The 25,704-nt window shown below is 37.9% G+C and overlaps 1 protein-coding gene across 3 annotated transcripts in view; it reads left to right on the forward strand.

Annotated features, from left to right (window-relative positions):
- The window catches only part of rgs12b (regulator of G protein signaling 12b), a 137,642-nt gene that overhangs the window by 85,545 nt on the left and 26,393 nt on the right, over positions 1-25,704 (forward strand). For all 3 annotated transcript variants that reach the window (XM_061881361.1, XM_061881362.1, XM_061881360.1), the window contains exons 7-12: positions 16,966-17,135; positions 20,278-20,370; positions 20,465-20,608; positions 23,478-23,660; positions 23,738-23,888; positions 25,501-25,595. In XM_061881361.1, the coding sequence (XP_061737345.1) occupies positions 16,966-17,135; positions 20,278-20,370; positions 20,465-20,608; positions 23,478-23,660; positions 23,738-23,888; positions 25,501-25,595 (836 nt within the window). The remainder of the gene's footprint in view (positions 1-16,965; positions 17,136-20,277; positions 20,371-20,464; positions 20,609-23,477; positions 23,661-23,737; positions 23,889-25,500; positions 25,596-25,704) is intronic.

Raw genomic sequence — 25,704 nt, forward strand, 5'->3', positions numbered from 1 at the left:
CAACACATGCCAATACGGCCGCTTTAGTTTACTAAATTGCAATTTTAAATTTCCCGCGAGTTTCTTGTTGAAAACGTCGCGGAATGATGACGTGTACGCGTGACGTCACGGACTGTAAGGAAATATTAGCGCTGCACCACTAGCGGCTAAAAGTCGTCTGCTTTAATCGCATAATTACACAGTATTTTGGACATCTGTGTTGCTGAATATTTTGCAATTTGTTCAATTAATAATGGAGACTATTAAGAACAATGCTGTTGGTGGAAAGCGGTGGATTGCAGTTGTCTTTAGCACCGAGACACAGCCGGTGTTTCTTTGTTTGTTGTGAAGCAGAGCGGTCAAGCGAACATGTTTTCTCTACGTCAACCAGCATGTTTCGAATGGGAAAATTGTGATATATATCTTACCGGAGAACTCATTGGATTATTCGTCGTCCTGCAGCAGCTGTCCAAAAAGGCAGCTGTGAGCTTGGCTCCTCGGCTTCTCTCTGAGACACTGCGTGTTCACCGCAGCCATCCGACCTTGAGGTATGTCTTTACAATCTTTAAAATCTCACTAAAACACTATTAAAACAATAAGCAGATAAGGGATCTTCCAGAATTATCCTAGTAAATGTGTCTAATTACATCTGAAACGCTCACTCTGCCGCCGCTTTTTTTTTTTTTTTCCTAGTCCTTCAATATCAATATACCTAATTCACAAATGTTTCATCCTCGCTCAAATTAATGGGGAAATTGTCGCTTTCTCAGTCCAAATTGCTCTTACTGCTGGAGGCTCCCATTAAAAACAATGTGAATATGTGTGGAGCCCTTCAAGTCGTGACGTCACGCGCACATACTTCCGGTAAAGGCAGGGCTTTTCTATTAGCGACTAAATGTTGCGAACTTTATCGTGGATGTTCTCTACTAAATCCTTTCAGCAAAAATATGGCAATATTGCGAAATGATCAAGTATGACACATAGAATGGACCTGCTATCCCTGTTTAAATAAGAACATCTCATTTCAGTAGGCCTTTAAACTTAGTGGTGTCTGACTTAACGACTTTTTTTTTTTGCACATGCATACTGTACATGTACATGCTCTTGTCTTTTTGCCTTCCCTTCTCCCTCAGCTCTAAATAATTCATTATGTCAAGACCTGTGGAGGCATGTATCGCTTACCCACTGAGTAGCTCATTGGTAGGCGCGTGTAATTATACACGCATGTGGCCGCGTGCACGTTGTGACCCGACTCTCTCAGGTTGTTAGCCCGGTCGTGTCTTTGCCCCCATCCATTTCTTTCTTTGACTACCTTATCACCCCCTTGTTTGGTCGTCTTCGTTGTGATGGAGGGTGTGTGCGTTCCTCTTGGTGCTGTGTTACCTTGCAAGGGAGCGTGTTAGGCCCTGTTGGGGTGAATATGGATGGAGGGGCTTGGCTCCCGCTTAGAATACGCTACCACTGGCACCACACTGGCTCTTACCAGCTCTACCCAGGTGAGAAGAACATCAATCCTTTGCTACTGACCAGATTACCATAAGAATCCTTTTAAAATTCCTTTTTTATGCTTGGTCCGTGTTAAATGTTCCAAGATCAGGTTGACATTTGTAGATAGCTGTTCGTGTTCTAGGTCAGGGGTCCCCTGCCTTTTGGCACCAGGGACCAGGTTTATGTAGGCATTATTTTCACGGACCAGCCTTCCACATGTGGTAGATAAATACAGCAAAAATAAGTGCATGAAAATACAACTCTCCATAACGCTGGATTGATTAGTGGGAGCCCTGGTCTTTTTTCCTTCGCCAAAAAACTCTCCAAATACTTTAGTTTTTGTACTTATTTTGGCTAGCTTGTGGGTTTATTTGCTAGAATACGATATACTTTATTTATCTCAATTATGTGGTTGTAGTGCAGATACGAAGGTCCACAAATGATAAGGTAAAAAAACATGTGAAAATTAGAGGGAAACATCAGAGAAGACAAATAATATAAAGGCATTAAACGAGCACAGAGGTGACGCAACCAGCTGCCACTGCAGCGGCGTCATTTCCACATACAGCTACACAAATAAAACACAACAAAAAACAAGAAAGGAGCAATAAATGATACTTATTTTGCACATACGATTGCACCGTGCATAGACAAAAAAACCTAAATAAAAACACATAATTTCAACACCCGCATACACTCTGGTGGCTTCACTGAACAAGAGCATAGCACCAAATACTTGCCATGAGTTCCAATTGATTTCAATGGCTTTCTATGGATTCCTGCTTTTATTCTAAAAGTTATGTATTCAATTGTTTTGCACTATTTTATAAATAGATACACTTATGTGTGCTTTTTGGGGGAAATTTTAATGCATAAGAACATCTGTTTTGATTGATTGATTGAAACTTTTATTACTAGATTGCACAGTACAGTACATATTCCGTACAATTGACCACTAAATGGTAACGCCCGAATAAGTTTTTCAACTTGTTTAAGTCGGGGTCCACGTTAATCAATTCATAGTAATGCATGTTGATGATTACGACTGGTGCAATAGGGTTATGTGCAATAATACCAACAATTTAATTACTAAACCAAGCGAGATGTGTATTTTTTTCCTTCAGCACATCTAATATATGCAACAATTTAGCAGGCTTGCACTTTAGCATTATAACATTTACGCAGATTAACCACTATTGTGAATTTATTCTTGATCTGTCCTGAGCTAAGGTCATGCAGCAACGTACTGTTTTATAAGGGTATCCATTTGGATTCATTTGTATTATTATACCTGAGTCTGTGCATTTTATTGTGCCGTTTATGTATGGTGCTGTCTACATAACGTTTTATGGACCTTGTTGTATATACCATCAACCTGCCGATACTGCAGATGGAAATGAGCCTTTAACTCACATTTACATTTTATTTGTTCATAAATGTGAATTGTCCTGTGTAATAAAGATAATAACAAATATAACCAAAGTGTTAAGTGCAATACAAATTAAATATATAATTATTATTATGATGACGTCCTATCAGGGGTTTCATTATACTTCAATAAACAAGCTTATTGGTGTGTTTAGTGCAGTACTTCTCAATTATTTATTGTTACGCCCCTACTAGGAAGAACAAAACATATTGTGCACCTCTCTGCCGGAACTATAAATGATATTATTTGTCTATAAAGTTGTTATAAGTACACCTCTGCGTAACATTGTATCCTTATTAACTTAAAATAAAACAACAAAGAAAGAAAAAGAGATCAACTCATAACACAGAATAACTTTAACATTGTTTTTAGTCAATTTAAAATGCACCAATTTGCCTGAAATTCCCTCAAAAATGAAATCCTTATTTAAACTATAAACATTTTTTGTCCAACTTGATACAGACAAAAAAAAAAATAATATTCATGTGTAATAACATATTCAAATAGATCAGCATCATTAACTCAGGAGCACAATATATACAACTACAAACACTACACTTTAAACTACAAAACAACAGTTTATGATATAATTTGTGCTGGTTTTTTCTTTTATCATTAATGCAAAGTCAGGATTGATGGCGACAATGAGCATATTTTGTTGTGCACAGCTTTTCAAAGCGGAGTTTGAAACATCATACTGTATGATACTGATAAAGCATGTTCCTTGGGGTCACATTCGCCACCCCTGCCACTGCACTGCATCCCCTGGGAGGGCCCCACTATTTGAGGAAAAACCCTCCCCACTATTTGAGAAAAACTAGTGTAGTGAGACAGCCAAATGTTAAGTCGGGGGAAAATGCGGTCGTTTATCAATTGTTTAATGTTTCAGTGCAGCCCAGTAGCAAATATGTCACGGGCACCGCTGACCTAGATCAGTGGTTCTCAACCTTTTTTCAGTGATGTACCCCCTGTGAACATTGTTTTAATTCAAGTACCCCCTAATCAGAGCAAAGCATTTTTGGTTGGAAAAAAAGAGATAAAGAAGTAAAATACAGCACTATGTCATCAGTTTCTGATTTATTAAGTTGTATAACAGTGCAAAATGTTGCTCATTTGTAGTCTTTCTTGAACTATTTGGAAAATAAGATATAAAAATAACTAAAAACTTGTTGAAAAATAAACAAGTGATTCAATTACAAATAAAGATTTCTACACATAGAAGTAATCATCAACTTAAAGTGCCCTCTTTGGGGATTGTAATAGAGATCCATCCTGATTCATGAACTTCATTCTAAACATTTCTTCACAAAAAAAGACATCTTCAGTATTTATGGAACATGTCCACAAAAAATCTATCTGTCAACACTGAATATTGCATTGTTGCATTTCTTTTCACAGTTTATGAACTTACATTCATATTTTGTTGAATTATTATTTAATAAATATATTTATAAAGGATTTTTGAATTGTTGCTATTTCTATAATATTTTAAAAAAATCTCACATACCCCTTGGCATACCTTCAAGTACCCCCAGGAGTACGCGTACCCCCATTTGAGAACCACTGACCTAGACCATTCACTCATTAGGTGATTCTGATGGTGACAAATGTGCAAGTTGTTATCGTGAAAATTTACACTCTTGTGACTCAGTAAGCTACAGACATCTCCAAGTTGAATCTTTTAATGGGAACCTATTAAGCAAAATCAACTATTGGTACCTGTTTTTGTGTATTTGGAATCTGCATCAGTCCTGAAATTCTGAAATCAAACCATCAAGGATTGGCATGGATTAATGTTGTTCCGATACCAATATTTTGGTACAGGTACCAAATTATTTTGATACTTTTCGGTACTTTTCTAAATTAAGGGGACCACGAAAAATTGCATTATTGGCTTTGTTTTAACAAATAATCTTAGGGTACATTAAACATATGTTTCTTATTGCAAGTTTGTCCTTAAATAAAATAGTGAACATATGAGACAACTTGTTTTTTATTAGTAAGTAGGTAAACAAACCGCGGACCGGTACTTTTCAGAGGCGGTATAGTACAGAATATGATTCATTAGTATGGCGGAACTATACTAATACAACCCTAGCATAGGTATTTAAAAAAAACGACAAAAAAAATCAATCTTGCATTCTTTTATACTTCCTCCAAAATAGCCGTTTGGATTAATCCCTGACCTGTAACATTTATCCATTTGTGATGTCAGCAAATATTTCCATATATAGTTAAAGGCCTAGTGAAATGAGATTTTCTTGTTTAAACGGGGATAGCAGGTCCATTCTATGTGTCATACTTGATCATTTCGCGATATTGCCATATTTTTGCTGAAAGGATTTAGCAGAGAACATCGACAATAAAATTTGCAACTTTTGGTCGCTAACAAAAAAGCCCTGCCTTTACCGGAAGTCGCAGACGATGACGTCACATGTTTGATGGCTCCTCACATCCTCACATTGTTTTTAATGGGAGCCTCTAACAAAATGAGCTATTCGGACCGAGAAAACGACAATTTCCCCATTAATTTGAGCGAGGATGAAAGATTTTTGTTTGAGAATATTGATAGCGACGGACTACAGAAAGAAAAAAAAAACGCGATTGCATTGGGACGGGTTCACATGTTTTTAGACACATTTACTAGGATCATTCTGGGAAATCCCTTATCTTTCTATTGTGTTGCTAGTGTTTTAGTGAGTTTAATAGTACCTGATAGTCGGAAGGGTGTATCCACGGGTGTGTTGACCCCAGTGTCTGATGGAAGTCGACGGCAGCTTTATGGGCGGCACAAGCTCAGCTGATCTCCAATAAGAGGCGACTTTTTACCACAATTTTCTCACTGAAAACTGCTGGATGACATTTGGTCGGGATCCATGTTCCGGTCCATAGTAAAGATTCACCTCCGGGAATTTTAAACAAGGAATCACCGTGTGTTTGTGTGGCTAAAGGCTAAAGCTTCCCAACTCCATCTTTCTACTTTGAATTCTCCATTATTAATTGAACAAATTGCAAAAAATTCAGCAACACAGATGTCCAAAATACTGTGTAATTATGCGGTTAAAGCAGACGACTTTTAGCTGTGTGTGTGCGCAGCGCTCATACTTCCTAACAGTCCGTGACGTCACGCGTACACGTCAACATTCCGCGACGTTTTCAACAGGACACTTCGCGGGAAATTTAAAATTGCAATTTAGTAAACTAAAGCGGGCGTATTGGCATGTGTTGCAATGTTAATATTTCATCATTGATATATAAACTATCAGACTGCGTGGGTCTCAGTAGGCGTTTAAGTTTCGCCCAAAGAGCTTTGTGCGAGTCCACCATTTTTTTTTCAGTTGGAGTCAAAAGCTGCAGTCAGTAAGTTCTTAGAAAGTGGTGCGCCTTTGACTATGTCTTCTCCCCGTCAACCATGTAGTATTTAGTGCTAACATATGGAGTCTACTGACAGATAAAATACACCCTACTTTTTGTTAAAAATGGTATCAGCAGGGGATGCATGTGCATGTACGACAGGATAGAGAAAAATTAAGAACTTACTGACTGCAGCTTTTGACTCCAACTGAAAAAAAATGGTGGACTCGCACAAAGCTGTTTGGGCGAAACTTAAACGCCTACTGAGACCCACGCAGTCTGATAGTTTATATATCAATGATGAAATATTAACATTGCAACACAATGGTCTGCAAAACATAATCCATGTAAAATTTTGACCAAAGAAGCACCACCACATGTTATATGGATCCATAGGTGTTTTATATGTAGAACACTATCATTGTATGACCCTTTTAGCCCAATTTTGTGTTTGTGGTGACCTTTTTTGTGTCTTGAATATTATTGTGCCACCTAAGCCACATACTCAAAAGTATACAATTTTAGTTTTTAAACAGAGTGGGCGTGAAATGAGTAAAATGGGTTTATTAGAAGAAGTGAAGAAACTATTGCTAAGCTGAAAGGTATGATGATTTCACATTTTACACTGAACTAATTGCGCAAACCAAAAAGTGAATCAGTTTGCAAAAAACATATAATTGGGCGGGAGCTAGTGATGTAACTCCTTCCTTTTCTTAATGTGTCATTGCATTCTGACTTTGCTCATCATTATGTCACTTCAGCAAGCATACTGTTTATTTCCTATCCTCAATTGACATACAGAGGAACCTTGATTTATTAGTTCTTGAAAAAGTTCATAAAAGTTTATATATTGAAGCAAATTCTTCCTTGAATTTAAACATGAATAATGGAGTGCAGCCTCAATAAAAATATATTTTGGTGACAGTTTGAACACAATATAAATTGATATACACTACTGTACATCAAACAAACATAACAAGGGGAAAATGGATCAACTAAATATTTAATAACAAAGCCAAAATACAGAAAAAATACAACAAGCTGAACTATCCTGATAGACCGCCACCATGACAACACACATTAAGTAAGTAAGTAAGTAAGGACATTTTATTTATAAAATCACTTGGCATTTGGTGCACTCACAGTTTAAAATCATAAAACTCCTTAACGTAAACAGCCAAGTCGCTACAATGATTAGGAATAATAATTACAAAAAACCTAGTTTTACCTTGTTGTTTTATTTAATTGCTGTGCAGCTGAATAAGGGGGAGTGGGAGGCACCGCGACAACATTGTGGTTACTCCGGAATATTTCAAAACACACATTGCTTGTCCATTGCTTTCTTTGGACTTGAATTGAGCTAGGAACTAGAAAAACGCTGTAACAAGGCTAAAAAAACATGTAAAAAGCACAGAAGGTAGCAATTAGCTCAGTAGCTAAGGACAATGCTACTTTGCTGAGTGAATGAGCATAAAGATCAATCAGCCCGCCCACAATGGACGTGATACCTGGCACAAAAAGGCTGTGCTGCAGGCACACAATGGGTGAATGAAACCTTGCATATTTATAAAATATACATATTGTTAATGTAAATGTAGGTTCCACAGTATATTTTTTTATAATAAATATGTCTATTAATATACTATATACTAATACAATATACGTCTAATTCAAAGTCCTGAGAACCTGCGCCCTCTGCAGTGGACATTTGTTTTAAACAGATTTCATTTGTCAGAGTTAAAGATTTCGAAAAACAATTGTACCTGTTATACAAAACTGCATAGGACACACTTTTTGACTCGGGATTAAATCAATTTGACAGGGGGCCGAGCTGTATATGTATGTATATATTGTTTGTTTTTATATCCATCCATCCATTTTCTACCGCTTGTCCCTTACGGGGTCGCGGGGGGCGCTGGCGCCTATCTCAGCTTCAATCAGGCGGAAGGCGGAGTACACCCTGGACAAGTCGCCACCTCATCACAGGGCCGACACAGATAGACAGACAACATTCACACTCACATTCACACACTAGGGACCATTTAGTGTTGCCAATCAACCTATCCCCAGGTGCATGTCTTTGGAAGTGGGAGGAAGCCGGAGTACCCGGAGGGAACCCACGCAGTCACGGGGAGAACATGCAAACTCCACACAGATATATGTTTATATTTATGTGTGTATATGTATATATATATATATATATATATATATATATATATATATATATATATATATATATATATATATATATATATATATATATATATGTTACTTGCGCACTAAATGACCGAATGAGCGCGCACTTGCCTGCGGCACGAGCACGAAGATGTCATGTTATAGATGGAAAAATACATTTTTAGACAGTAACAAGCAAGTAGAAAATAGATTAGAAAGGACAGATTTAAAATATAAATAAATAAAAAATTAAAAACTCTTTTTTTAACTTGGGACTTTCTGCGGGCCGGATTTTGGACGCTGGCGGGCCATATTCGGCTGCAGGTCATAGTTTGGGGACCACTGGTGTAGAAACTGACATTGAATTGATAGCCAGGCTGATATGTATAAGGTTGTATTTAATTTGCACTCTATTACTACAATAGAACGTATTTTCATATTGACTCCATGTATATTAGACAAAAAGGAAAAAAAAAGTTTCTTTGTTGATATACACTCATTACCTATTATCCTTTTGGTTCTGTTTAACAATTTAGTTCCTTAACGGTTCTCCTATCGATTCTGGGGGAAAAAAAGGAAAAAAAAACGGTGGATTAGCCTCAAGTTTGTTTAGTTTAGAGATAATATGACCTTGCAAAGCCTACAGTGAGGTCTCAAGAAGAAAAAATAAATACATTAGTCAATAAATATAAGAAATTATTCTTCATCCGTAGAATTTAATCATGTGCAAATTACACAATAATGTAATATTTAGTAACATGTGATATTAACTTATTACATGCAAACTTTATCGGTTATAATTTTGATGAATATAGCTTTGAATTGAAAATCTCAAAAAATGAAAGGTCTCAAAAACTGTATTCCATGATGATCAAAATTATAACAAATAAAGGCTTGACATATCTCACTTTGCATGTAATGAGGTAATATCACAGATTAGTTTCACATTTGAAGGTAAATGCTGACATGAATCGACCTTTACAACATATTCTAATGACTGAGGGAACATCTGGTTGCAGGAAAACATGCAACTTTTCTCTGACTACAATTCAACATTCACTTACCGAAAATGCAAGCTTTTTGACCACAAACTTAGTCGCTGCTCAATGACATTCGTCTGGCGGCTGACCTGAACTGGGGCGAGAGAAGGCATTTATTTCATATTAACACATAATAGCGCTAACATGATAGGAAGCGTTAGTTAGTACCTGTTGTATTTAGATCACATGCTCGTGTTACTGCTGCTGGGATTAGATAGGAATGGCTAAAAACGAAACTTTCATTTATAACTGTTGCATGTTGTGTGTTCAAATGTTTCAGCATATTACTCATATGTCGTCTTGATGAAAACGCAGCCTTAAAATGATTACAAGTAGCGCTGTTGCAATCTTTTCTTGTAAAATGTAGGCAACTTAAGGAAGTTTGTTGCACTGTTCTCCGCCATTTTTAGATCTTACATCACTACATCAGATCTACGTCACGTTACGTAGTGACGTCATTCCCACCCGGAAAGTTTAGATAAGAGATGCCGTTTGACTAAATGGCAAGCGATTCCAAGGAATTGATACAATGGGAACCGGTTCTGAACAATAATTTTTGCTACAGTTTTGCAGTCAAGTTGTTGACTTTAGTGAAGAATCAGTACATAGTGCAGATATTGGTAAAAGGGGTGAAAAATAAAATAGAAACAGTCACCCTTCAAACACACGGCCCAGTTTTGGGAATAATTTTAATCTTCTTGTTCACTCATAGACTTTTTACGATGGCAAGCGATTGTACGGAATTGATACAATGGCTGTGCGATTGAAGAACTCCTTCATTTCCCGGTCCATCCAGCTATATAATCACTCGCCAAACAGCAATTGATGATATTTGTCTATCACCTGACCTCTTTTATGTTAGCGACCTTTCTTTGTTTATAATGTATATTTTCTAATGGATCTATTCTCTATTTTATGCTGCCGTTTTATTTTATTGCTGCAGCTATTACATATACTGTAATATTGTACACGGTAATTGGGATTTGTTATATATTGTATAAATTATATAAAAATATAATATAAAATATCAGTATATATTATATACTGTATTTATAATATGTAAATATTACATATATGTTATATTTTGTATTTCTACTATGGTACATTATTAGTCTACTTTATTCCTGCATTATCCTTTCTATCCTTACCCTTTCCATCCTTTGTAACTGAGCTACTGTGTGGAACAATTTCCCTTGTGGATCAATAAAGTTTGTCTCAGTCTAAGTCCAAAGGCCACATTCACTTTATCCCGACTTCTCTGTTCCTTTTCACTCTCCCCTCTCGTGTTGAGTAAATTAGTTGAACTTTAAGGACAAATACGGAGGGTTTTCAAAACAATGAATTTGATTACTTATCCAAGCACAGAAAAATGTGCTGCTCATCTATTTGGAACACTTACACAGCACAGCGAGTTAAAGAAACACTGCATGTGTGCAGCATTCTCCAACATTGCATGTTTTTAGGGGAGAAGGGTGTTGGTTGTCTCAAGCTTTACTCTCGTGCGAATTGATCATAATCCAAAAAATATTTCAATAATCACACATTTATTACCACAAGAACACACACAAAAGTACCAAAAATGTTTGACTTTTAGTACTGGTGTACTTCGGTACCAATTCAAATGTCATGTTCTCTGCTGCTCCCAAGTGTTACCATATCTGAGTTATCGTGCAGAAATCTGGGGAAACAACTACTAATGTGCACTTCATTCTTTAACCGTGTTACAATAAAGATCAATTAGAATTATACATAATGTTGGATATAGAGAACATGCAAACCCTTTATTTATTAAGTCAAAAATATTGAAGTTCAATGATTTGGTACAATTGCAAACAGCTAAAATTATGTATAAAGCAAATTTTAACCTGTTACCTAAGAATATACAAACCCCGTTTCCATATGAGTTGGGAAATTGTGTTAGATGTAAATATAAACAGAATACAATGATTTGCAAATCTTTTTCAACCCGTATTCAATTGAATGCACTACAAAGACAACATATTTGATGTTCAAACTCATAAACTTTTTTTTTTTTGCAAATGATAATTTACTTAGAATTTCATGGCTGCAACACGTGCTAAAGTAGTTGGGAAAGGGCATGTTCACCACTGTGTTACATCACATTTTCTTTTAACAACAATAAAAAAACGTTTGGGAACTGAGGAAACTAATTGTTGAAGCTTTGAAAGTGGAATTCTTTACTATTCTTGCTTGATGTACAGCTTAAGTTGTTCAGCAGTCCGGGGTCTTGTTGTTGTATTTTACGCTTCATAATGCGCCACACATTTTAGATAGGAGGCAGGTCTGGACTACAGGCGGGCCAGGAAAGTACCCGCACTCTTTTACTACGAAGCCACACTGTTGTAACACGTGGTTTGGCATTGTTTTGCTGAAATAAGCAGGGGCGTCCATGATAACGTTGCTTGGATGACAACATATGTTGCTCCAAAACCTGTATGGACCATTCAGCATTAATGATGCCTTCACAGATGTGTAAGATACCCAGGCCTTGGGCACTAATACACCCCCATACCATCACAGATGTTGGCTTTTGAACTTTGCGCCTATAACAATCCGGATGGTTATTTTCCTCTTTGTTCCGGAGGACACCACATCCACAGTAGAGTTTTAACTTGCACTTACAGATGTAGAGACCAACTGTAATTACTGACAGTGGTTTTATGAATTATTCCTGAGTCCGTGTGGTGATATCCTTCACACACTGATGTCGGTTTTTGATGCAGTACCGCCTGAGGGGTCAAAGGTCCGTAATATCATCGCTTACGTGCAGTGATTTCTCCACATAATCTGAACCTTTTGCTGATTTTACGGACTGTAGATGGTAAAATCCCTAAATTCCTTGCAATAGCTCGTTGAGAAATGTTCTAAAACTGTTCGACAATTTGCTTACAAATTGGTGACCCTCGCCCCATCCTTGTTTGTGAATTACTTAGCATTTCATGGAAGCTGCTTTTATACCCAATCATGGCACCCACCTGTTCGCAATTAGCCTGCACACCTGTGGGATGTTCCAAAAGAGTGTTTGATGAGCATTCCTCAACTTTATCAGTATTTATTGCCACCTTTCCCAACTTCTTTGTCACATGTTGCTGGCATCAAATTCTAATGTTAATGATTATTTGCAAAAAAAAAAGTGTTTATCAGTTTGAACATCAAATATGTTGTCTTTGTAGCATATTCAACTGAATATGGCTTGAAAAGGATTTGCAAATCATTGTATTCTGTTTATATTTACATCTAACACAATTTCCCAACTCATATGGAATTGGGGTTTGTACAACAGCTCTTCTCAACTAAAGAGGAGAAATATAAACTTAGGGGAAACTTAACTTAAAACATTTGTATGTTCGTACAACACTCAAAACCTTCAACATATCAGCATGTGGAATTGAATTATGAAATGCATTAAGCAAAGAAGGTAAACAATGTACTGATAGTATCCAGTTTAAGAGGTTGTTCAAATTAACAGTGATTACAAAGAACAATAATTATGAGAAATACCTTCAACCTAATTGAAAATAAGGTATTCTTCATCTCAGTATGTTTATCATGACTGACTTAATTATCTGTTGTATTAATCATTTACTGATGTCATTGTGTTACAAAAAGAAGTTAGTAAATGAATGTATGTATTTGTAAATGCTCTGAATTGAGAACGGGTTAGGATTAAATAAGCTTTGCTTCCTCCTACTCCTTTTCGAACATGATGTAAAGAGAAATGATACGAAATGAAGTGTGATGTATTATACTGTAAAGGTGTTCATGTTCGAAATGAACTAAAAAGAGAAAAAGAAAGAAAGAAAGACCTATAATGATTTTCTTCTTTTCTGACTTGGTTGTTACAATGATGGATGCTTGCATTCAACAATGCCAAAGCGTCAAACCATAAGATTCATGCGTTGGAGCGTGAAGTTGCACGTAGTTTTGGATGCTTTTTGGATGCTTTTTTTTGGCGTATTTGTGACATCACATATTGGCAAATGAAGTAATGTTGGCATTTCAAGTTCAGTCCTCTTTGCTCTGCTCTCTGTTGCCTAAGCCTGGATCTCCCATTGTTATTCCTTCTTGTTTCATGCTCTCCGTGCTTTGCTCTAATGTCTATAAAATAAATACTTCTGTGTTTATTTGTCCCCAACAGTACAAGTTATATTAGACGGTAAACTGCAACGTTAAAGTATTATTTTTATGTAGTGGTGGCAGAGAGCGGGTAGTTTGTGACTAATGTTGTGACCGCAAATCTATATATTGTTTATGAAGTTTCTTTTCAACCGTGACTAAAATAAAATTAGCTGTGATGTTCATCTTCAAGATATATATTTAAACAGTGTATATTTTCAAAAGATACATTCTAATTCTGATTCAAAGAGGGTGGGGTGTGGTTTCATTTGCAATCTAGGAATGCAATCCTGAAGACAGACTCAGAAAATTAGATATTTGTGGAGCAAAATTTGTGCAAAGCATAACCAACACATTTAAATCTAGGCCAAAGGTCTTCAACAGGGGATTCGTGACCCCTAGGGGTCTGCACAGGTTCTACAAGGTGGGTCAGGACATTTTTGGTTGATTAGACTTTTTAAAAATATATTTCTCCACCTGCCAGCTGGCGATTAGCACACCAGTGGCCAGCTCACAATTAGCGTACTAGTTGCCAGCTAGTGATTAGCATACTGTACTAGTTGCTATTTCGCAATTAGTTTAGTGTTTATTTGAAGGGACAATGCACAGACATTAAACTCAAAGACAGATATGTTCTGCACCAGATTATAGCTAATTGCCATCTGCAGTCCCTAGCAATCTAAATGAAAGAGATACAGAAATCATGCAATAAAACTATAACTTTAAAATCATACTATAGCATGTAATCAAATTAAGAAAAGTCCTAAAATGCCCTTTCAATGACAAATACAATACACCTCCTTTTCATCATAACACAGACATTAGCGCGCAAGTTGCCACCTTGCTGCCAGTTGCCGATCAGCCACCGAGTGACCAGCTTGTGAATACTGTGCTAGTTTCCAGCTTGCAATTAGCAGCCCTAGTTGCCAACTAGCAATTAGCACGCTATTTGCCTGTCAGCTATTAGCCGTGTTATCCTGTAATATTTTAATATCTTATAATTGCACAATAACAAGGTACATTTAGAACAGTTTTAGTTTAAAACAACATTTTATACAGGACATATTATTAGAGGCGGGTCCACGCTCTGTCTCTCCTTCAGTTTGGGGGTCCTTGGACTGTAAACCGTTGATGAACCCAGATCTAAACCAGAAGTAAACGTGTTAAAAATAGATTATTATCATTGTAGTTCCCTTTTAAAAGGTGCCTACCCCTAGTGACTACCAACTCCATTCTCCCCAGCATGCTGTTCACTGTGCACTAGAAAGTATGTATATAATAATTATTATTATTATAATAATGGGTTATAAAAAACCCAAATACCAGTAAAGTTGGCACGTTCTGTAAATCGTAAATAAAAACAGAATACAATGATTTGCAAATCCTTTTCAACCTATATTCAATTGAATAGACTGCAAAGACAAGATACTTAACGTTCAAACTGGAAATAGTTGTTGTTGTTGTTGTTTTTTGCAAATATTAGCTAATCTGGAATTTGATGCCTGCAACATTTTTCTAAAAAGCTGGCACAAGTGGCAAAAAAGACAGAGGATTTGAGGACTGCTCATCAAACAATTATTTGGAACATACCACAGGTGAACCGGCTAATTGGGAAGCGGTGGGTGCCATGATTGGGTATAAAAGCAGCTTCCATGAAATGCTCAGTCATTCACAAACAAGGATGGGGCGAGGGTCACTTTTTTGTGAACAAATGCGTGAGCAAATTGTCAAACAGTATAAGAACAACATTTCTCAACGAGCTATTGCAGGGAATTTAGGGATTTCACCATCCACGGTCACACTAAGAGGAGACCCCACGGCAGGCCAAGGACCAGATGGGGTGATTACATCTCCTCTCTGGCCTGGGAATGCTTCGGGATCCCCCTGGAGGAAGTTGCCAATGTTGCTCTGGAGAGGGAAGTCCGGGGGTCTGTTGTACCCACTATATAATTCCAGATAGGCGGTTGAAGATGAATGGATGGACCATCTACGGTCTGTAATATCATCAAAAGGCTCAGAGAATCTGAACAAATCACTGCACCTAAGCGAAGATTTTACGAACCTTCGATCCCCTAGGCGGTAGTGCATCCAAAAGCGATATCAGTGTGTTAAGGATATCACCACATGGGCTCAGGAACACTTCAGAAATCCACTATCAGTAACCACAGTTCCTCGATACATCTGTAAGTGCAAGTTAAAACTCTACTATGCAAAGCAAAAGCCATTTATCAACAGCACACAGAAACGCTGCCAGCTATGCTGGACCAGAGCTCATCTAAGATGGACTGATGCAAAGTGGAAAAGTGTTCTGTGGTCTGACGAGTCCACATTTCAAATTGTTTTTGGAAACTGTGGACGTCGTGTCCACCGGAACAAAGAGCAAAAGAACTACCTGGATTGTTGTAGGCGCAAGGTTCAAAAGCCAGCTTCTGTGATGGTATGGGGGTGTAATAGTGCTCGTCTGTGAAGGCACCATTAATGTGGAAAGGTACATACAAGTTTTGGAACAACACACTGTATGTTGCCATCCAAGCAACGTAATCATGGACGCCCCTGCTTATTTAAGCTAGACAATGCTAAACTGCGTGTTACAACAGCGTGGCTTCGTAGTAAAAGAGTGCGGGTACTGACTGGCCTGCCTGTGGTCCAGACATGTCTCAATCAATGTCAATCAATCAATCAATGTTTACTTATATAGCCCTAAATCACTAGTGTCTCAAAGGGCTGCACAAACCACCACGACATCCTCGGTAGGCCCACATAAGGGCAAGGAAAACTCACACCCAGTGGGACGTCGGTGACAATGATGACTATGAGAACCTTAGAGAGGAGGAAAGTCTCTCATTGAAAATGTGTGCAGCATTATGAAGCCTAAGACCCTGGACTGTTGAACATCTTAAGCTGTACATCAAGCAAGAATGGGAAATAATTCCACCTGAAATGCTTCAAAAATTGGTCTCCTCAGTTCCCAAACTTTTACAGAGTGTTGTTAAAAGGAAAGGCCATGTAACACAGTGGTAAAATTGCCCCTGTGCAAACTTTTTTTGAAATGTGTTGCTGCCCCTAAATTCTAATTTAATGATTATTTGCAAAAAAAAAATAAGTTTTTCAGTTCAAACGTTAAATATCTTGCCTGTGCAGTATATTCAATTGAATATAAGTTGAAAAGGAATTGCAAATCAATTATTCTGTTTTCATTTACGAATTATACGTGCCAACTTCACTGGTTTTGGGTTTTGTTGTATTGCACTTTTCTACCTTAACGTTGCAGCCAAAAAAGCAAAGCTGCTGGGAACGGTTACATCCTTAAATAAGGCCACCATCACAGCATGTGTGTGTGTGTGTGTGTGTGTGTGTATGCAGAACTGAACAACGTGGAGCTGCAGGGCTGCAGCAGTGACAACAGTCTGAACAGCAATGCCAGCCTCCCCAGTGTCCAGAGTCACCGGCGCCACACTGAGAGGAGAGTGGCAAGCTGGGCTGTTTGCTTCGAGAGGCTGCTGCAGGACCCCGTGGGAGTGCGCTACTTCTCGGTAACATACTGTCACTGAACCTGATGTTTGCGTGGACATTGTTTATGTTTGGGATTAATGACATTGTTAGCCGAATATTACATGGAATGTAGAATAGAATGGAACTGGTCTTTCCTGTACTCTCACAAATTAGAGCATGTTGGCCTCACAGTTTGGAGATTGGGGTCCCCAAACTTTTTAACTCGGGGGCCGCCTTGGGATAAAAGAATCTGGCCAGGCGGCCGGGCTGTGTGTGTGTGTGTGTATATATATATATATATATATATATATATATATATATATATATATATATATATATATATATATATATATATATATATATATATATATATATATATATATATGTATATGTATATGTATATATTTAAAAAAACAGAGGCTATTTCATCACTACAAGCCTGTTTCGCGTGTTTCCCTGCTCTTCAAGGGGATTTAATAATAAATATAATATAATAAAATCCCCTGACGAGCAGAGAAACGATTCGATAATATATAGATTTTTTTCGATTTGATACGATTCTCAATTCAAAAACGATATTTTTACGATTCAAAACGATTCTGTATTCATTCAATACATAGATTTCAGCAGGATCTACCCCAGTCTGCTGACATGCTAGCAGAGTAGTAGATTTAATAAAAAAAAAAAAAGCTTTTATAATTGTAAAGGACACTGTTTTATCAACTGATTGCAATAATGGAAATTCGTTTTAACTATTAAACGAGCCAAAAATATGACTTATTTTATCTTTGTGAAAACATTGGACACAGTGTGTTGTCCAGTTTATGAGATGCCATGCAAGTGTAAGCCACTGTGACACTATTGTTGTTTTTTATTATTTTTATAAATGTCTAATGATAATGTGAATGAGGGATTTTTAATCACTGCTATGATGAAATTATAATTAATATTGATACTGTTGTTGATAATATCCATTTTTGTTTCACTGCTTTTGGTTTGTTCTGTGTGGTGTTTGTGTCTCCTCTCAATTGCTGTGATGCGGGTGCTGTATCGATTCGTGAAGAAGGAGCTGAGCCGGAAGGCAAAGCTCTCAATTTACCGGTCGATCTACGTTCCCATCCTCACCTATGGTCATGAGCTTTGGGTCATGACCGAAAGGATAAGATCACGGGTACAAGCGGCCCAAATGAGTTTCCTCCGCCGTGTGGCGGGTCTCTCCCTTAGAGATAGGGTGAGAAGCTCTGCCATCCGGGAGGAACTCAAAGTAAAGCTGCTGCTCCTTCACATCGAGAGGAGCCAGATGAGGTGGTTCGGGCATCTGGTCAGGATGCCACCCGAACGCCTCCCTAGGGAGGTGTTTAGGGCACGTCCAACTGGTAGGAGGCCACGGGGAAGACCCAGGACACGTTGGGAAGACTATGTCTCCCGGCTGGCCTGGGAACGCCTCGGGATCCCCCGGGAAGAGTTGGACGAAGTGGCTGGGGAGAGGGAAGTCTTAGGCTTCCCTGCTTAGGCTGCTGCCCCCGCGACCCGACCTCAGATAAGCGGAGGAAGATGAATGTATATACATGGATATATATAATGCATTTTTAGACAAGATTATTTGCCTGAGAGGCTAGGAGCCGTAGAAAATGGATTAGAAAGGACATATTTGAAAAAATAATAATACAAAAAGCTATATATATATATATTTTTTTTTTTTACTTGGGACTTCCCGCGGGCAGGATTTTGGACGCTCCGTGCGTCGTAGTTTGGGGACCCCTGCTTTAAATCTTCGTTTGGACATTTCTGTGTAGAGTTCGCATTTTCTTCCTGTGGTTGCATGTTTTTTCTGGGTACACCAGCTTCTTCCCATACTTCAAAACATGCATGTTAGGCTAATTGGAGACTGTAAATTGTCCATAACCATGCATGTGAGTGTGAATGGTTGTTTATTTATATGTGCCTTGTGATTAACTTGTGACCAGTCAAGGATGTACCATTACATGCTTCCAACTTTAGAAGAGTTCTAGAAACAAGTATTTTACAACCTTTCAAGAAGAAGTGGATGATATTCATTGAATTAAAAACATAAATCATCAAAAACATGACTGAGCGTGTAGCTGACTTAGTGAAGAAGCAGATGAAGCGTATCACAGCTTGTCTGCATCATCCATCCATCCATTTTCTACTGCTTATCCCTTTCACATCATACTGAAGCAAAATAAGTCAAATGCCAGCTAAAAATGTTAAATGATAAATAAGCGTCAGACATTTATCCTTGAAAATATGGGTAATCTGCTGATGGTGTGACGGAGAAGTAGCCATAAGGAGATACCATAGACATCCACTCCCCAAGGTAAATACTGCACATTATTATTACGATAGTTCATAAAATTGCTGTAATTGTTAGTAGTATATTATATTGTGTTGTTCGCATACAATGTTTTGTATCTAAAAGTTTGTTACATGTTAAGATTTGGATGTTTTAGGGGAGGGGCGAGCATCAATAAATTGATTGGGATTCAGATCAACAGGAGACGTTGATTTGAGTTAAGAGCTCTGTCATAGGAGCAATTGAACTCGTAAGTTTAGGTACTACTGTAGTACTCTTTACATGGAAAAACTGAATTGTTTCCATAAAAGTAGTGACAGAATTAACTGTTTTTAAGGGACTTCAGGTGTGAAGTCTCTTAACTCTGGTTCCAATACATTTGTCCACTCTTTGCATGCTGGTGTCCAACAATTAGCCATGTTTAGATTGTTGACCTGTTCATCCCCTATTTCTGACTTATATACTGTACCTACTGTATGTACAGTATTCTTACATGTCATATCGTTACATTTACAATACTGTAGGCTTTTTTGTTGCTTTTTTTTGGGTTGTTAATTTTCTTCTCTTCAAATTGTCCGAACTTTGGTTTCAAGACCCATTTTAAAAATGTTGTTCTCTGCAGTGGCTAAAACGTCATGGATCCAATTATTTAATGCGCTAACATTGACATAAAAAGTACATTTACTAATGACAAATAGCACACCAGACATGAATGAACGCTCTTTGCAGAGAACATGTGTTTTTGCACAAGAATAAAATTTGACTTGCACATTTAAAGACCCAATAAAAACTGACCCAGAATCCATTTTTCTTAACAAACCCGAACCTTTATGCACATTAGTTTTATTCTTCCACATTTCTTGCTGCAGGAATTCCTTAAGAAAGAATTCAGTGAGGAGAATATTCTGTTCTGGCAGGCATGTGAGTTCTTCAGCCACGTCCCGGAAAATGACAAGAAACAGGTACAGTACATAACGTGCATATATTTCGTTGCCACAAATGTCCTTTAAGCGATTATATATTAGGTGTTATTTTGGTTTCCTGTCTTTTTTCCAGTTGTCTCAGCGAGCCCGGGAAATCTATAATAGCTTCTTGTCAAGTAAAGCCACCACTCCTGTCAACATAGACAGTCAAGCTCAGCTCGCTGACGACATCCTCAACGCCCCGCGTCCAAACATGTTCAAGGAGCAACAGTTACAGGTGGGTCTCTTGGAATATGTACTATATTAAGAACACATTGAAGCGAGCAGTGAGGATACATAAAACAATTAAAAAAGGAAAACTCACAAAGTTTGTCTAAAAATAAAGCCATGTTTTTATGGCATTTTGTGGCGTTTAAGGTGAAAAGAGTAGTCATTTAATTACTAAGTTATTCTTTGGTGTACCACTACTTTATACTACCATTACTTTTTATCTAATTAGTAGGGGTGGGCAAATTAATGCGTTAATTACGAGTTAACTCATCAATCTATTAACGCCGACAATTATTTTATCGCACATTTGCGTATGTTGTTTACATGCTTTTATTTTGTGAACGCCTTTTCTTAACAAGATGGCATCTCCCGGATGTACTTCGGCGTGGAGGGGCTCTTGGTAAAGATGGAACATTTGGCAAAAATACCGGACAATTCTGCAAATTTCCTGGCTGGCTTACAGCGTGGTCACTCCGGGATCACTTACGACCGCCAGACAATTCTGGATGTGGATAGATCGGGCCGTTTTGGACTGAATGAGGCGTGCTTGCTAGAGCGGCTAGCTAGCATGGGAATACTTTGCCGGCTACATCCAGCGGCCTGTGAAGCAGCGGAGTATATGTGTTGTCTGTCTATTTATGAATAATGCAGACCAGGAGTGTTGGCTGAGTTCTTAACGTTTGCTTTCAGAGCGTGCATATCACAACATACAAGATGCCGTCATGGCGACACAACCTATACATGCTCCTCACTCCTGTTGCATGCTGGGTAGGGTAGTTCTTTTATTCCCTGGCTCATAACATCACAATATAGTACCATGTATATGATGCGTTCAGTTTATCAAAGCACCAAGCAAACAATCGGAAAATTCCCATCATATCAATTCCTAGATATGGTCATAATTATTTTAAGTGCACTACGCAGAATAAACACAACATTATTAATATTGCTACTACGGATAATTTGATCAAAAATTCCCTAAAACAGCCCACTACCTATAATATAGGTTTTTTAAACATAAGATCCCTGATAAAAAAAATGTTTCTGCTGTTACCTCAGATATTGCCTGTTCAGATGTTATGATTGTGGATCAGAGATTTGTATGTAGATTATATTTATTTTCCATAACAAACAGGATAACTTAAATACCCTGGCAGTGGCAATAAGCTTAAATGTATGTATTTACATTTTTGGAGTTGATTTTCATAAAATATGCTATTTAACTGCTACTGTTTAACAAGGACTGATTTAAATTGTGTTTGCACAACAAATGTTTTGGCGCTTTTGTTCATGTGGGAGAATATTCCAATAAAGGTGCACTACACACTACTTTTGAATTCATTATTGGGCTTTGTGTATACAATGCAGTTAATCGCGATTAATCGGAGAAATAGTGCGATTAACTTCGATTAAAAATTTTAATCGTTGCCCAGCCCTACTAATTAGTTATGCAATATTTTATTTATTTATTATTTATTAACTGTATATTAATATAATTTAACTTTTTTACTTCTTTTTTTGTCTATTAGGCTTCATATGTCTTACTTGTATTTTATTCTTTATCTCTACTCATGGTTCTTACTATTTTACAAGTTTTATCCTTTTTATTTTCCAACGTTCCTCAGATGAGCCATCTGCCTCAGGGGTTATCGGCCGTGCTTGTGGGGGCGCTTTTGTGTCAGCGTCCTGGTGGCCATGGTCTGATGACCTTCTGGTGCAGATGGCTCCTGTGATGGTGTTTACTCATATGTCTCCTCTGTACTCAGCCATGCTATCATTTGTCCATATAGTTGATTGTGTGTGTGCTTGTGTACGTGTATGTGTATGTATATGTGTGTGTGTGTGTGTGTCTGTGTTTGGTATCTGTGTCCGTGCGTACGTGGGTGAAAATGGGGGATATGGGTCACCGGGGTATTGTTTTTAACTTTGTAAAGCACTTTGCGTTGATTTCTTTTATGTATGAAAAACACTTTATAAATAAAGTTTGGTTGATTGACTAGATGTAGCCTGCAAATGACAGTTGGAGAATCACTGGGATAAGACATACATTATTGCCCCAATTTGTATTTTAGGGAAAATACTTCTTGCCATAACCTTTTGTCTCATAAATGCACATCATCAACATTAAAATCTAACTTTTAACATGTGTGCATCGATAAAAAAATAAAATAAAAAACTTTTCCCGCTGTTTTCCGCCACACAAATCATGGCACCCACACACCCTCCGGGCACTCAATGTGTTCTGGATTTTATATATTTATTTTTATTCATCAAATATTTTCTCTAATTATTCGATTAATCGTTGCAGCCCTAGTGCCCGCTTTAGTGGTAAAGTGGTCATTTCTCAACATGAAGGTTGTTGCATTAGCAGCAAGATACTGAACCCTCACTACAGTAGCTCATCATGATGTTGTGTTGTGTGACTTAAGTAAAAGTCATAATGAATGAGGTGGGAATGAGGTGACATTGTAAAAGCATTTTAAACAACATTGATGCAAGAATAGCGCCACATAAATAAAGTAATTTACTATTCCAAACCCTAAACATTCGGCCCTAGTTCAAATGGATTAAACAAAACGTAAAAATAAGTGTGTCTTTTATGTCGTCCTGCTCACAAACCAACCAACAAACTACATAGTCTATCATCTCACCATTTATGTTCAAGGTGGAGATAAGTACTCCTTTTTCTTTAAATGGCTTCTGAGGCGAAACACAATCTCAATAAATGTCTTATTTTTTTAGTTGATGCTTCTTTTTATCTAATTCTATGACCTTTTTAATGGGGTTTTCCCTTATCAATGTTCTATGGATGGATTGTTGTTCCTCCCTCTCTTTTCTTTTATTATCCAGACGTTCTTTACTCTTTCCCCTTTTAGATCTTCAACCTGATGAAGTTCGACAGCTACACACGCTTCCTCAAGTCTCTGCTTTACCAAGAATGTATGTTAGCAGAGGTGGAGGGCCGGCCCCTGCCTGATCCTTACCACATCCCCAGCAGTCCCACCTCCAAACACAGCACCACAGGCTCAGACCGCTCCAACTTGTCCACACCCAAGAAGGTAAGCACTGCGCTATATCAAAACGACTTTAAATCCGCTCTCGACTCATTTCCTTTTTTCCTGTTTGGGTTTTGCAGGAGGACAAACGCAGCAAGTCAGGCCGATCTTTAAATGATGACAGCCGGGATGATTCAGGGGACCGGAGAAAGGGCATGTTTTTTTCCTGGTCCCGCAACAGGAGCTTTGGCAAAGGGCCGAAGAAACGGGAACTGACCGACTTTAATTACAGTCAGTACATTTTCTTCTCCCTGCATAATGTTCACTCTTTTTTTGAAAAGCTTCTTTCTCTGCCAAGACATTGTCATCCTCATCTAATACAGGGATGTGAAACTCATTTTAGCATAGAGGCCGCATGGAGGAAAATCTATTACCAAGTGGGCCGGAATGGTAAAGTCATGGCATGATAACTTAAAAACAAAGACAACTTCAGGTTGTTTTCTTCGTTTTACTTTGGCCAAAAATAGAACCAGCCCATTCTCTGGTAAAAAAAAACACTTGAAATGTGTTGAAAAGAGCTAACTCAAAGTGCTAACTCAACAAACCGTAAGAAACAGAGGTAAAAACTATTCAAAAGGGTTACGTTCACTTTTCTGGTGTTTGACAGAGACATTTTGGGGCAACGAGGACACCCTTGATTTAATAAATACCTCCAAAATGACTAAGCGGTATGGCCTTAGCACCTGATCTAGTAAGATTCAAATAACAATTTCTAAATAGTGTGTACAAACTATAGAAATGCGATTACTATTAGTGGGCGTGTTGCGGGGGATCTATTAAAAACTGCATGTACAAATAATAACAAGTGAAGAAGTGGTGCACACTGCCCTATTTAAACGGGGATTTTGCGTGTATGACCGGACGTCACCATGGAAACACTCATTTCCCTCCACACCTGTGCTGCTTTCCAGTGTTGTTGAACTAGCAGCAAACATCTGTATTTTACACCATCTTTTCTGCAGCATAGAAACGCAATCTAGACAGCAGACACTATTTTTAGCACAGGATTGTGCTCTGGGAGGGGCTGTGGTGTTGTGATGGTGCGCCTGAAATGATCCCGACGCAAGTAAATTAATATTACAAGAAGTTTTTTTTCCTATACATTATATATGAAATATATTATATATATTATACTGTGTATTCACATTATAATATTATAGCTTTCATATGAAAACAAACACCACCAAAAATACCTGCAGCCCCTCAAACAAATGTCTTACATTTGCTTTAATCAGCCCCTTAAGTCATCCAGTAGCTATAGAATTATAAAATGTCATTGCTGAATGGACGATATGTGTCGGTTGGTAGAGTGGCCGTGACAGAAACTTGGGGGTTGCAGGTTGAATCCCCGCTTCTGCCATCCTAGTCACTGCCGTTGTGTCCTTCAGCAAGACACTTTGCCCACCTGCTCCCAGTGCCCCCCACACTTGTATAAATACAACTTAGATAATGGGTTTCACTATATAAAGCACTTTGAGTCACAAGAAAAAAGCGCTATGTAATCTACGTCACACTATTTTGCTCATTTACTATAAGAGACGCGTTTTGCGCATACGTTTAGTAAAACCGTTTTGCGTGAGCAATTAGGTTTGCACGTGTTTTAATGTTTTTATACAGCAAACCGTTAGTAGGTCAGGCCTTTCCAGTGTTTAGCCATGAGAGTCAGTAGTGTTTGGAATCTTCAAAGTAAAACATGTATCACTTTTTCAACACATCACATGCTTTTGTTCCACAATAACAACAAACATGAGTTTCTAAGAATACACTTGCACGCGTAAAAATGTTTCCACATCCTGTTTGTTTCTTCAATTTTCTGGAGTTTGCTAAGGATGTTGTTTTTCAGATTTTGCTGGTAGCAACGGTCGCCGGGAATCCCAGGGTTCACTGTCGTCAGGTGCCAGTCTCGAGCTTGGGACATCTGGATCTGGGAAGAATGAAGTGAGTCTGGGAAGACTAAAAATAAACATCATGTAGTCAGTCACTAAGGGTTTATAGTACTCCGTACTTTCATTGCTGTTTCTTGTCATTCTTAATCACTTTGGCCACT

This window comes from Nerophis ophidion, linkage group LG20, assembly GCF_033978795.1.
Source record: "Nerophis ophidion isolate RoL-2023_Sa linkage group LG20, RoL_Noph_v1.0, whole genome shotgun sequence".
Classification (NCBI taxonomy): domain Eukaryota; kingdom Metazoa; phylum Chordata; class Actinopteri; order Syngnathiformes; family Syngnathidae; genus Nerophis; species Nerophis ophidion.